This window comes from Gambusia affinis, linkage group LG18, assembly GCF_019740435.1.
Source record: "Gambusia affinis linkage group LG18, SWU_Gaff_1.0, whole genome shotgun sequence".
Classification (NCBI taxonomy): domain Eukaryota; kingdom Metazoa; phylum Chordata; class Actinopteri; order Cyprinodontiformes; family Poeciliidae; genus Gambusia; species Gambusia affinis.
The window spans coordinates 25781192-25793804 of NC_057885.1; the positions used below are offsets into that span (position 1 = coordinate 25781192).

General features: G+C 44.1%; 1 protein-coding gene across 6 annotated transcripts in view; it reads right to left on the minus strand.

Annotated features, from left to right (window-relative positions):
- LOC122820905 (transferrin receptor protein 2-like) overlaps nucleotides 1-12613 on the minus strand; it is a 39828-nt gene that overhangs the window by 12724 nt on the left and 14491 nt on the right. For 5 of the 6 annotated variants that reach the window (XM_044098589.1, XM_044098590.1, XM_044098591.1 and 2 more), the window contains 8 exons: nucleotides 4224-4332; nucleotides 3917-4159; nucleotides 3634-3773; nucleotides 2372-2544; nucleotides 2185-2304; nucleotides 2049-2131; nucleotides 1916-1979; nucleotides 1776-1843 (listed from right to left, as the gene is read on the minus strand). In XM_044098589.1, coding sequence (XP_043954524.1) covers nucleotides 1776-1843; nucleotides 1916-1979; nucleotides 2049-2131; nucleotides 2185-2304; nucleotides 2372-2544; nucleotides 3634-3773; nucleotides 3917-4159; nucleotides 4224-4332 — 1000 coding nt within the window. The remainder of the gene's footprint in view (nucleotides 1-1775; nucleotides 1844-1915; nucleotides 1980-2048; nucleotides 2132-2184; nucleotides 2305-2371; nucleotides 2545-3633; nucleotides 3774-3916; nucleotides 4160-4223; nucleotides 4333-12613) is intronic. The other variant, XM_044098593.1, reaches the window with a different exon arrangement.

The window sequence follows — 12613 nt, forward strand, 5'->3', positions numbered from 1 at the left end:
TCTTTATATCCAAAAATAATAACTTCAGTTTTGTCTCATCCACACATTTATCTGTTCTAAGCATCTGTTCAGTGGTTGGATGGGGTCAAAGGTCACCTGGTGACATCATAATGTAGAGCTGTGTGTCATCTGCATAGTTATGGTAGCTGATATTATTTCCTGTTATAACCTGAGCCAGTGGGAGCATATAGATATTGAATAAGAGGGATCCTAGGTTTGAACCTTGGGGTACCCCACATGTGACCTTTGACCTCTTTGATGAGAAGTTTCCAATTGAAACAAAGAAATCCCTGTTCTTTATGTAAGATTCAAACTTTATAGTGGATGTGCAGATTAATCCTCTGATTTTTTGAATTTTCTCTGAAAAGAAACTGGAAAACTGGTTGCAGGCGGTAATAGACTGAAGTTCAGGTGGTAACGTGATAGGAGGGTTTGTGAGTCTGTCAACTGTTGCTAATAAAACTGGAGCATTGTTAATGTTTTTGTTTATGACATCTGCAAAGAAAACCTGTCTTGCATGTTTGAGTGTTAAATGATAGTAACGTAGATTTTCTTTATAGATGTCATAATGAACGTGAAGTTTACAGCAGAGTTGTCTTGCAGATCGAACTGTTTGTGCATTTCTCCATGGAGATTTCTTCTTACCAGACACAACCTTCATTTTAATGGAATCAATGAAATCTGAAACTTTAGACTGAAAATCTTTTACCAACTTATCAGTTACAGAGACATTGGAAATATTCACACCCTGACTGATAACCAGGTCCAGTGTGTGTCCTTGAGTGTGTTGCTTGTTTGACATGTTGTGTTCGACCAAAAGTCTCTAAGATATTAGAGATTTTTAGCCCCTCTGAACAGACCAAGAGTTGAAGGAGTCCAGGTACAGATCCCTGTGGATCCCTCTGGATCCCTGTGGATCCCTCTGGATCCCTCTGGATCCCTGTGGATCCCTCTGGATCCCTCTGGATCCCTCTGGATCTCTGTGTTTCATCTGTAAACCTTTCACATGGTGTGTTGTGACTTTTTTACACTTATATGTTAAGCATAATTTACATGATGATTATTAATAATTGTTTTGAACATGATTGTATAATTACAAAGGTGAAGTGAAATATATTTAAGTACAAGACGTGATTTATTTGGATAGAGGAAGTCCTTTAATTTGAAGAATGCTTAAGGATCTGTTACTGTTTTGTCACTATCTTGTTTTGTTGACTTTTGGTTGCTATTGGTTACGAACGTTGGTTTGGACCGTTTTAGTTTTTTTTATTCTGGTTTCTGCTGAGGCCGTTCTTTCGCTCTTCAATAAATACTGAACAGGAAGGTTCAGTAAAATAAATATGAGACTCCGCCTTGTTTGAGAAGAAGCTTCACTCTAATATGGTGAGATGTTGATGCTGTTTCTACCAGTTTCCTCTTTCTGAGGATCTTAAGGTCGATTATTAAATGGATCCAGATCAGATATAAAAATGTTTCCTTTGGATGAAGGAGAATTCAACTGAATGGAAGAAAAACACAGAGAGGAATCCACAACGTTGATAAAACGGCGACCATGACAGACCAGAGAGTCTGATGGACTTAAGATAATATCAGCATCAGGTTGGTTTTCTATAAATTAAAGTTTGGGAGATTTTCTGTCTGAAATCAGTTCATGTGTTTGAACACCAAACACTGTAAAACCAAACCTGTTAGAGCTGAGATCATTTTCATCATGATTTTAAAATCAAACATTTTAAACTCTGCAGTTTGAACCAGAGGAACTGTTTCCTGTTCACCTGTCTGATGGCGGCGTCCAGCAGGTCGACCAGCAGAGGACTGGTGAAGGCCGACAGGTGATCATCACCTGGTGAACAACACATCCTGTTACCTCTGATTGGCTGAGAGGAACACCAAGCCCTCTGATTGGCTCAGTTACCCATGATGGCCTGATCCAGACTGAAGTAGGCCACAGCCTTCAGGTGCAGCATGGACAGGTAACCCTGGGGGTCAGAGGTCACAGTCAGGCAGAGTTCAGGTCAGCAGCAGGTGAAAGGGATTCTGGGAAAAACCTCGAGCCATTCCGTCGCTCCGACGTTCCCGAAGTCTCCGGCATCCCAGCTGACGAAGAGCAAACTGCGCCTGGGACTGAAACCTGGAACCATCAGGAACAAGAACAGGAAGTTCACCTGTCCAGGTGAGTCTTACCGTTCTTCACCATGGCGGTGAAGGTTCTGGCCAGCTCCAGCAGGACTGCGGTTCCGACTCCAGACTTCACGGCTCCTGGACCCAGAGAGTCTCTCTGGGCTCCCAGTATGACGTACTGGTCTGGGTCAGAGGTCACTGGTTTACACCTGGAGGCTTCACCTGGCGGTGTGATGATGTCAGAGCGTACCTGGCTCTCGGCCCTCCAGAGAGGAGAAGATGTTGTTGAGCAGAACCGGAGTCATCAGGTTCTGGACCGACAGCCGGACTCTCCGACCAGAACCGAAGTCCGGACCGAGAACGCAGCGGACGTACGGCAGCCGCCCTCTCCAAGATGGCGGACAGGGAGGACCCGACAGCTGGCTGAGGGAGAGAGGAGGGGTTGAACCAATTAGTCGACTAGTCGACTCTAGGACGTCTCGCGAGTTTTTACATTTCATGTCGACTAGTTGCAGTCATGTGGTTGCCAGTGGTGACAGCCTGTGCTGATCTGACAGCACAGTATACGTCACAAGACACAAGAAAAATAAGTTAATACATTAGTTTAAATGATATGTAGATGGATGCATATTTGTGGTTTTACAGTGTTTTTAAAAGGAGATGGAGTTGCAGCTGCAGTCGACTACAAAACACGAGCCATCTAAAACTCGCCCCCTTCCCGCTAAGGATGTCACTTAGCGGCTCGCGAGTGTCTTTGTCACGACGATCTAACTAATACATTATGATGTTATGTTGCTGATTAAATAAAGATCTGTGGTAATGACAGCTGCTGATTAAATAAAAGCCTGTAGTTGGTAATGACAGTGTACACTTGTCTGACATATAGCCGTGAGTTCGTGCTAAGAATGACACTTCGTGCTTAGAAGTGTCATCAGATCAGCTGTCAGAAGTCTATGACACTCTGACAGCTGATCTGACAGAACACTGGCTACAAAATGGCGTCTTCAAAACAGATCGAGGACAAACAGGTAGAAATTTGTCAACAGTGTGGAAATAATTCACTAAAGATGCTTAATTACTGTAACATGCAAATATCTTAAATGGTTCAATCTGCTGAGTCAGCAGAGCTTCCTGCCGCGCATCGGGCGGAGGAGAAGCAGGTGGTTTCGTTGAATTCAGCTGTAACCAAACGGGATCCGTTCATAACAAGTTTGGCTTGTGATGTTCCAAAAGCACCATGTAGTCAGTGTGATAATTTGACTCCTATAGTAACTATCCAGAGATCATCAGCATCAGCCGGTGTTTAGAAAAAAAAAGTCAGACCCGACTTTGTGCAACAAACTTTTCCCCGCTGCTCACGAAGAATGATCTGTTTATTGCTCTTTTAATTCTCCATAATAGACTTAGTAAAAGCAGGAGAAGGGGAGTGTGTGTGTGTGTGGGGGGGGGGGGTCAATATTTGCTGGGGGGTAGAGGGTGGGGGCGGGGCCTAACCGAGGGGGCGGGGCCTACCTGAGTAGCTTGGCGGCTACAGTAGCCGTGATTGGCAGCGCCGGGATCAGCGGGAGGCCGGAGGACGGGATGGGAGGGAACCGGGAGAGATTGAAGGACGGGAAGCCGGGGGTGAAGGGGTCACCTGAGCCCAGGTGGACCTGCAGGGAGAGAAGCTGATTGGTCAGCAGCTCAGGTTAGTCTAAGGTTAGTTCAGGTTTATCTCAGGTTGTCTAGGTGAGTCTCAGCTGTGATCTGATCTGTTCAGGTGAGTCTATGATGTTCAGGTTTCTCTCTCTGTTACATGTTCAGACACGGCGGTGTGAGCGTTCAGTCCGAGGCGCCGTGGGTCCTGCGGCAGGTCGGCGGGGTCAGGGTATATCAGAGCTCCGCCCCCTCCGTTCCTTTCGGCCAACCGGACCTTCTCAGCGAAGCTGACTCCGCCCCCGACCCGCATCACCACCAGGTGTCCGGCCACCGACACACCAACGCTCCTCAGCCAGTTGAAGTCCTCCGGACGGCCGAAGTGGGCGTAGACCACGCCCCCCTGTGGACGGACAGGTGAGTGGATCTATGGTTGCCATGGAGACCAGCACTTCCTGTGCTCCTACCGTGTAGTTTCCTGTGGCGCTGTAGGGACAGTAATCAGACGGATTCAGAGGAATCTGTTCAGAGACCCGACCTGCAGAATCCACCAGGTGGAGGGAACTGGTGATGGACCTGGAGGGACAGGAGACCAGTATAGACCAGTATAGACCAGTAGAAACCAGTAGAAACCAGTATAGACCAGTATAGACCAGTAGAAACCAGTAACCTGCTGAGAAGACTGCACTGTAAAAAATATCCATATATTTAACGATGTTAAACAGTAAAATTGTGACAGGAAAAAAACATAAACTAGAAAATAATTTAAAAATGTTGATTTGACATGAATTTGCTGTAAATAAATTAACTTTATCACCTTTTTGGTAATTTTTATTAAAGCATATTTTACTTCTCTTTTGGATGTATTTTGTTTATAAAGAACAAAATGTTTAGCTTTTAAATGTACATTTTGTTTGTCTCATAAATTCATTTGTCAGGCCCTCAGGTAGCTGCTTACATTATTGATTAAAATATATCTCCATTAAAATAATAATCTTATTAACATTCTTATTTGAACAAGTTTCTTAATGTTAAACAGATGCAGAGGAAAAGAAGGCCAGAGATAAACATTCTCCTGAAGGGAGTGGGTCAGGAGGTCGGGAGTTTCCCAGAACCAGCATCTGGCATATTATAAAACTAGTTACAACATAGAATGTTTAAACTACTAACATCTAATTTCTAATACATCTTTTAAGTATTAATAGCATGTTTTTGATTAAAGTGTATTATCTAAGTTAGAATTACTAATCTAGTAAATGATGAATGTATTTGAAAAGTGTACTATCTGAGACAATATCAGAATCAAATGGAAATTGTTTGAATCTTATGTTTTAAAGGTTAGAGGAGCAATTGTACCTCATTTTGTTCTGTTGATTTTATGTGACAAGGCAGAGATTTAAATCTTTTGAGAATGCTGAATGCAGCAGAGCAGAACTGGGTTTTGTGAGGGTAACCTTTCCTTGAACCAAATTACTGGATTTAAGTTTGTTCTGAGATAACGGGAGACACTCCGAATTTCACAGGTATCTGTGAAGTCTTGTTTTATGCTTTTATTTGCCCAGGTGGCCCTAGAACCCAGAAAACCAGGATGCAGCTGCTTGCTCCATTGTCTTACCAGGGAGACCAAATGGCCTTTGATCTTGGCGTGAAATTAAGGGAAGTTCTAAGTTTTTCTGAGTGTCCAAGGTAGCGTCTGATTGGTCAGCCAGAGGTACGCCTTAATTGAATACATTAAAAAGTAAAGACACACCTTCAGTATAAAAGTTCGTGCACAGTAATAATAATTCAGATAGCTGCCCTATTCTGCCTTTTCTGCATCAGCTTTCTCCAAAGACATGTCTTTGTCCCTCTCTTTGCCTTTTCTTTCTCTATCTTTTGTCTGTCTCAGGTAATGAATCTGTATCTCTGTTGTTCTGCGGTTTTCTTGTTAATTCATACGCTGCTTTGAATGGGATTAAACTCTGTAATTCTGTGATGTCATCACGCATTGTTGTTCCTTGTCGCTGCACGCCGCCGCCAGGAAGACCCGGGATCCAGGAAGGAAGAGAGAGCCAAACTTTTCCAAATTAAGCTAATTTAAAATACTCTTCCTTAACAATACATAAATAATATTTTGTATGTATTTTTAAACAATAAAATGAATGTTTTTAACAATATCTTATTTAAAACGAAGTCTGGAGCATCTACACATTAAGGCACCTGATTTGAAATGGGCCAATCAGCGCGCTCCGTCAGGCTCCAAAGCAGATGACGTCATGCAGCGCCACATAAGTTTCACTTTGGACTACGGCATAAAGGATCTTCACTTTTTCCAAGTTGTTTCTGTTTTCTGGGACCTAACCTCAACCACACCTGGTCTTCAGTTACTTTGGTAAGAAAATAATAAAATAATCTAAATTTGTTTATTTATTAACAGCTCTGTGTTGTAGACAGCGAAGGTGCAAATGCTAAGTCACATTAGCTTTAGCTCCCGCCTAGCATTAAAAGTTAACTTAGATTAAAAATCAGCCTTCTGGCAGTGAATGTTTCAGAGACATGTGACTTAATGTAACCCGTCCTATAAGTGTAGCTTCGTTTTAATGCTCTGGTTAAAGGTGGTCTGGGTTTCTCTGCCTTTTCTGATACCACGTTAGCTTTAAATTAGCTAACCTCGGCTGTGTCATTTCAAAGATTTATTCTTCAGCATATGTGGAGAATCGGTTTAGTTCCTGGAAGTTTATATTTTTCATCACAGACTGCATCGCAATGAATATTGTTGTATTTTTAAATGAGACGTCGCCCTGCTGTCATGAGGTGGAACTGCAGTGATAGATAATATTCTATATGGCACTATTAAAAAGTGATCCATAGAGCAATCATTCATTCGTGGAGGTCGGTTAGATAGTATCCCAAAATACTCTAACTGACCTCTGTGTGGTTCACATCAGCCTCAGGAGATGAAGTGAAGTATTATAATTTTCCAAATTATAGCACTGAGTTCAAATGTTAAACTGCAAATTAAACACCTGAACTGGACCCGAATCACACATCGTATGTACAACAGAGGCAACAAAGAAAACTTTTTATTTTCCTTTAAACTTCCAGCAACAAACTACAAATTCTCCAAAAGTCAGTTTCCCAATTTTCTAATAGTACAAAATTGTTTTCCAATCAGAGAAGTATACCTTAAACATGTTTAATTAAGCAAGTGTAAAGAGTAAACTTAGTTCGTCACACACAGGAACTCATCTACCAGCTACGTGCCGCCATGATCTGCTCCACAACCCATGTATTGAGACTGGGATGATATGAAATACATGTTCTAGTTCGTCCGTAAAGCTACACTTATGTTAAGTATCAACAACAGAAGAGCCGCCCACAGTGTTCAGTCTGTCGGCTGTTAAAGAAAAATGATTATTTTTAGTGCTTAATACAGCTAATCTTACCCCAGGTGTAAAGGTTATAATGGACAGTCTGATTTTGAACAAAATTCTTAATTTTGGGGTAAGGGATTTGAAACTAAAACTACTCTATCGGTAAGTATTCGGAGACGGGAGCCAAATGCAGATAAAAGGAGATCTCTGTGAGGCTCCTGCTGTGTTATCAGAGGTCACGAGGCCATAAAATTAGCATCTATTGCAGGGCAGAAGCCTGTATGGGTCACAGAACATCAAAGGTCTTCCAGAACCAACATCTGGCATGGTTTAAACTAAATACAACATAGAATGTTGAGATCATTAACATTTAATCTCTAAGACATTTTTCTAAGTATTAATAGCAGGTTTTTAACCAAAGTGTATTATCTAAGTTTAGAATGGTGAATGCTGAATGTATTTGAAAATTGTACTATTTGTGATATCAGAATCAAATGAAATTGTTGGAATGTTATGTTTCATAGATTAAGAAAAGCAATTGTACCTCAGTTTGTATTGTTGATTTTATGTGATAAGGCAAAGATTCAAATCTTTGGAGAGGCTGAGTGCAGATGAGCAAAAACTAGGTTTTGTGAAGGTAATCTTTCCTTAAACTAAATTACTTGATTTGGCTTTGTTCTGAGAATGTCTGCAAAGACAAGATAACGGGAGACACTCCGAATTTCACAGGTATCTGTGAAATCTTATTTTATGGTTTTATTTGTCCAGGTGCCCCCAGAGCCCAGGAAAATCAGGAAGCAGCTGCTTGCTCCTTTGTCTTACAGGAGACCAAAATGGCCTTTGATCTTAGCGTGAAATTAGGGGAAGTTCTAAGTTTTATTGGCGTCCGAGGTAGCGTCTGATTGGTCATACAGAGCTACGCCTTAATGAATACATTAACAAGGAGAGAAACGCCTTCACTATAAGAGATCGAACATGATAATAATAATTCAGATAGCTGTTATATTTCTGCCATTTTGGCATCAGCTTTCTCCAAAGACATGTCTTTGCCTCTTTCACTATCTTTCCTTTTCTATCTCTTTTGTCTCAGGTAACGAATGTATGTCTCTGTAACTCTGCAGTTTTCTTGTTAATTCATGCGTTGCTTGTTTTGAGAATTAAACTCTGTGACGTCATCACGCATTGTTGTCTCCTTTTCGCCACACGCGGCTCGCAGAAAGAACCTGGGACCGGAGGAAAAGAGAGAGCCAAGCTTTTTCCAAATTAAGCTAATTTTTAATTACTTTTCCTCAACACGGCTCACCTGTGTAAATACACCTTCAGCACTCTGAACTGCCACCAGGCAGCAGCTCTGGGAGGGAAAAGGCTGCCGTACTCCAGGCATCATGCCAGTCATTTTAAGGATGAAAAAAAATCCACATAAAAACAACAAAAACCCGAACATCAGTCTTGTGAAGTAACGAAGTACATGTACTTCGTTACTGTACTTAAGTACAATCTTCGTGTATCTGTACTTTATTTAAGTATATTTAATAATGGATACTTTCGACTTTTACTCCACTACATTTTACAGTAAGTATCTGTACTTTCTACTTACTACATTTCTACAAAACCGTCCCGTTACTCGTTACATCCAAGTCGCATTGCGCTTTTTCTTCATATTAAAATATGAAGTTCAGGAACTTAACAAGGCGCTGTAAATCCAAGCAATAACGTGACCTACTAATTACTGTCGTCACCCATCGCCTCCTCCTTTCAGTCGCACTCGGGGCTCCCAGACATGCGCAGTGGTTTCTACTTAGCGGGAGATGATCGTGTCTAATCGTCAGTAATAGAATTTCGCTACATAAATCATAAGATTTGGCGACATGTAAAATCAGCAGCGCTTCACTTTCACAGACGGTGGAAACTTCGTCCGACTTTTAGCGTCACTTGGAAAGGAAGCTTAAAGGAAGGTGAGCTATGTGGACCGGATGTTAGCAAAGCTAGCTGTACAGAGACACATATGGTGCATCTGTGATGAAAAAACGTTGTCAGTCATGCGTTTAATTATTGTGTGGAAGTGTTGTTTTAGGTGTCGCATATATGGGACAACGCTGTGACCAAAATCTGCTATATAGTGATAGTGATGAACGATCTGATTCTTCTGGACGGATTTTTACTAAGTCCTGTAGGACTGAAGCCTCACTGAGAGCCGTTCTTAGTTCTTGTGACGCTCTGCACACACTGCAGTAGCTATAATTATTTTATTTAATTAAAAAATAGATAGATTTATTTAATTGGCCAATAAACAAAACAAGAACGTGTAACGCAGAGCTGCTCATTGCTCTTTGATTGTGTTGGTAACCTGTCATGGTGGCAGACAGGGCCAGAACCGTCACTGTCCTTCTGCCTGGTTACTTCTTGCTTCTTGCACCTTGGACAGTATTCATAGTTGAGCGATGTTTATCATTGGGGCTTTGCCTTAATTTCTATGTTTAATGGAGCAGACAGTTGTGGTTTCTGACTTGGGTGATATGGGCAAACGCCCAGGGCGGTATCTTTTAGGGTTGGTAGGAAACCTCTGTGGATTGTGCCACAGAGATGGAAGCAAAGCAGAATGAAGAGTTTGAATTGATAATGATACTGGTTAAATTTATTTCAGCTCTCAGTATTTAATATCTAGGTGTTTTTATGGGAATGTGGATTTTTCAAATCAATTTGAGAAGCAGTTTTGAAAGGTGCACTTCATTTTATTGTGTCATGTAGCGCAGGGTGCTGGTCTTTGTCTTAACTACAACACTAAGTGGCTCCTTGGTTGCATGTTCTCCCTCATCCACCTTCTTTCCATCCCCTTTCTGTTGGATTTCTTTCAAAATAAAGGCCATTAGTGGCAAAAAAGTGAAGTTCATGCTATGTGAGGACAGGAGACAAGATGTTTCCATCCCTGAAATTATGATGCATAGAATCACAAATCTAAATCTAAACTGTCACAGAGAGTAAACACAATAAAAACATGCTCTATCTGTGGTATTGTTAATTAAAATGGCACATTATTAATGTATTAAAATTAAATATGATAGGTACGCTTAATGATATTGTATTAGTGATTAGGTAATGCATTCAGGAAGTACTTTTACTTTTAATACTTAAGTATTTTTAAAAGCCAGTACTTTTTTACTTTTACTCAAGTAAAAATGTTAATGTGCTTTTACTTTTACTAGAGTACATTTTCTTAGTACTTTCTACAACACTGCCGAACATTATCATCAACCAATAAAATCCTCCCAGGCCGACTTTGAAAACTGGATGTTGTGACTTATACAATGAATATATTTCACACCCGAATATATGCTCTTATTGTGAAGGGGAGAAGGTCAGGTGAGAAGACACCAACGGTTGTACTTCATTCTATTTTTGGTTTTGGTTGGAAGACATTGAGAATACCTCTCCTTGGGCTGCCACCTTATCGTGGTGGGGGGGGGTTTGAGGCCTCAATGATCCTGGGAGCTCTGCTGTCTGGGGCTTCATGCCCCTGGTAAGGTCACCCAAGGCAGACAGGTCCTAGGTGAGGGACCAAACAAAGTGCAGCCTGAAGACCCCGATGATGAGAAACAACTTTGGACTTGGTGTTCCCTTGGCCGGACGCGGGTCACCGGGGCCCCACTCTGGAGCCAGGCCTGGAGTGGGGACATGACGACGAGCGTCTGGTGGCCGGGCTTTTACCCATGGAGCCCGAAGAGGAAACATGGGTCCCCCTCCCATGGGCCCACCACCTGTGAGAGGGGCCAAAGGGGTCGGGTGCAATGTGTGATGGGTGGCGGCCGAGGGAGGGGGCCCTGGCGGTCCGATCCTCGGTTGCAGAAGCTCTTGGGACGTGGAATGTCACCTCTCTGGTGGGGAAGGAGCCGGAGCTAGTGTGTGTGAGGCTGAGAGGTTCTGGCTAGAAATAGTCGGTCTCACCTGGATGCATGGCTCTGGTTCTGGAACCAGTCTCCTTGAGAGGGGCTGGACATACTTCCACTCTGGAGTTGCCCAAGGTGAGAGGCATCGGGCAGGAGTGGGCATACTTGTTGCTCCCCATCTCGGCGCCTGTACGTTGGGGTTTACCCCGGTGAATGAGAGGGTAGCCTCCCTCCGCCTACGGGTGGGGGGACGGGTCCTGACTGTCGTTTGTGCTTACGGGCCGAACGACAGTTCAGGTTACCCACCCTTTTCGGAGTCCCTAGAGGGGGTACTGGAGAGTGCTCCACCTGGGGACTCCCTTGTTCTGCTGGGGGACTTCAACGCTCACGTGGGCAATGACAATGAGGCCTGGAGGGGTGTGGTTGGGAGGAACGGCCCCCCATCTGAACTGGAGTGGTGTTCTGTTGTTGGACTTCTGTGCTCGTCATGGATTGTCCATAACAAACACCATGTTCAAGCATAAGGGTGTCCATATGTGCACTTGGCACCAGGACACCCTAGGCCGCAGTTTGATGATCAACTTTTTCATCGTTTCATCGGACCTGCGGCCGTATGTCTTGGACACTCGGGTGAAGAGAGGTGCGGTTCTGTCCACTGACCACTACCTGGTGGTGAGTTGGCTCCGCTGGTGGGGGAGGATGCCGGTCAGACCTGGCAGCCCAAATGTGTTGTGAGGGTCTGCTGGGAACGTCTGGTGGAGTCCCCTGTGAGACGGAGCTTTAACTCACATCTCCAGCAGAACTTCGAACACGTCCCGGGGGAGGTGGGGGACATGGAGTCTGAGTGGACCGTGTTCCTTCCTCCATTGTCGAGGCGGCTCATCTGAGCTGTGGCCGCAAGGTTGTCGGTGCCTGTTGTGGCGGCAACCCTCGAACCCATTGGTGGACACCTTCGATGAGGGAAGCCGTCAGGCTGAAGAAGGAGTCCTATCGGGCCTTTTTGGCCTGTGGGACTCCGGAAGCAGCTGATGGGTACCGGCGGGCGAAGTGGCATGCGGCTCGGGTGGTTGCTGAGGGAAAAACTCGGGCGTGGGAGGAGTTTGGAGAGGCCATGGAGAAAGACTTCCATACGGCTTTGAGGTGATTCTGGTCCACCATCCGGCGTCTCAGGAGGGGGAAGCAGTGCAGCACCAACACTGTCTACAGTGGGGATGGTGTGCTGCTGACCTCAACTCGGGATGTTGTGGGCCGGTGGGCAGAATACTTCAAAGACCTCCTCAATCCCACCAACATGCCTTCTATTATGGAAGCTGAGCCTGAGGACTCTGGGTTGGGCTCTCCAATCTCTGGGGTCGAGGTCGCCGAGGTGGTTAAAAAGCTCCTCGGTGGCAGGGCCCCGGGGGGGGATGAGATCCGCCCGGAGTTCCTCAAGGCTCTGGATGTTGTAGGGTTGTGTTGGTTAACGCGACTCTTCAATATTGCATGGACATCGGGGGCAGTTCCCCTGGATTGGCAGACCGGGGTGGTGGTCCCCCTGTTCAAAAAGGGGGACCGGAGGGTGTGCTCCAATTATAGGGGGGTCACACTCTTAAGCCTCCCTGGCAAGGTCTATTCGGGGGT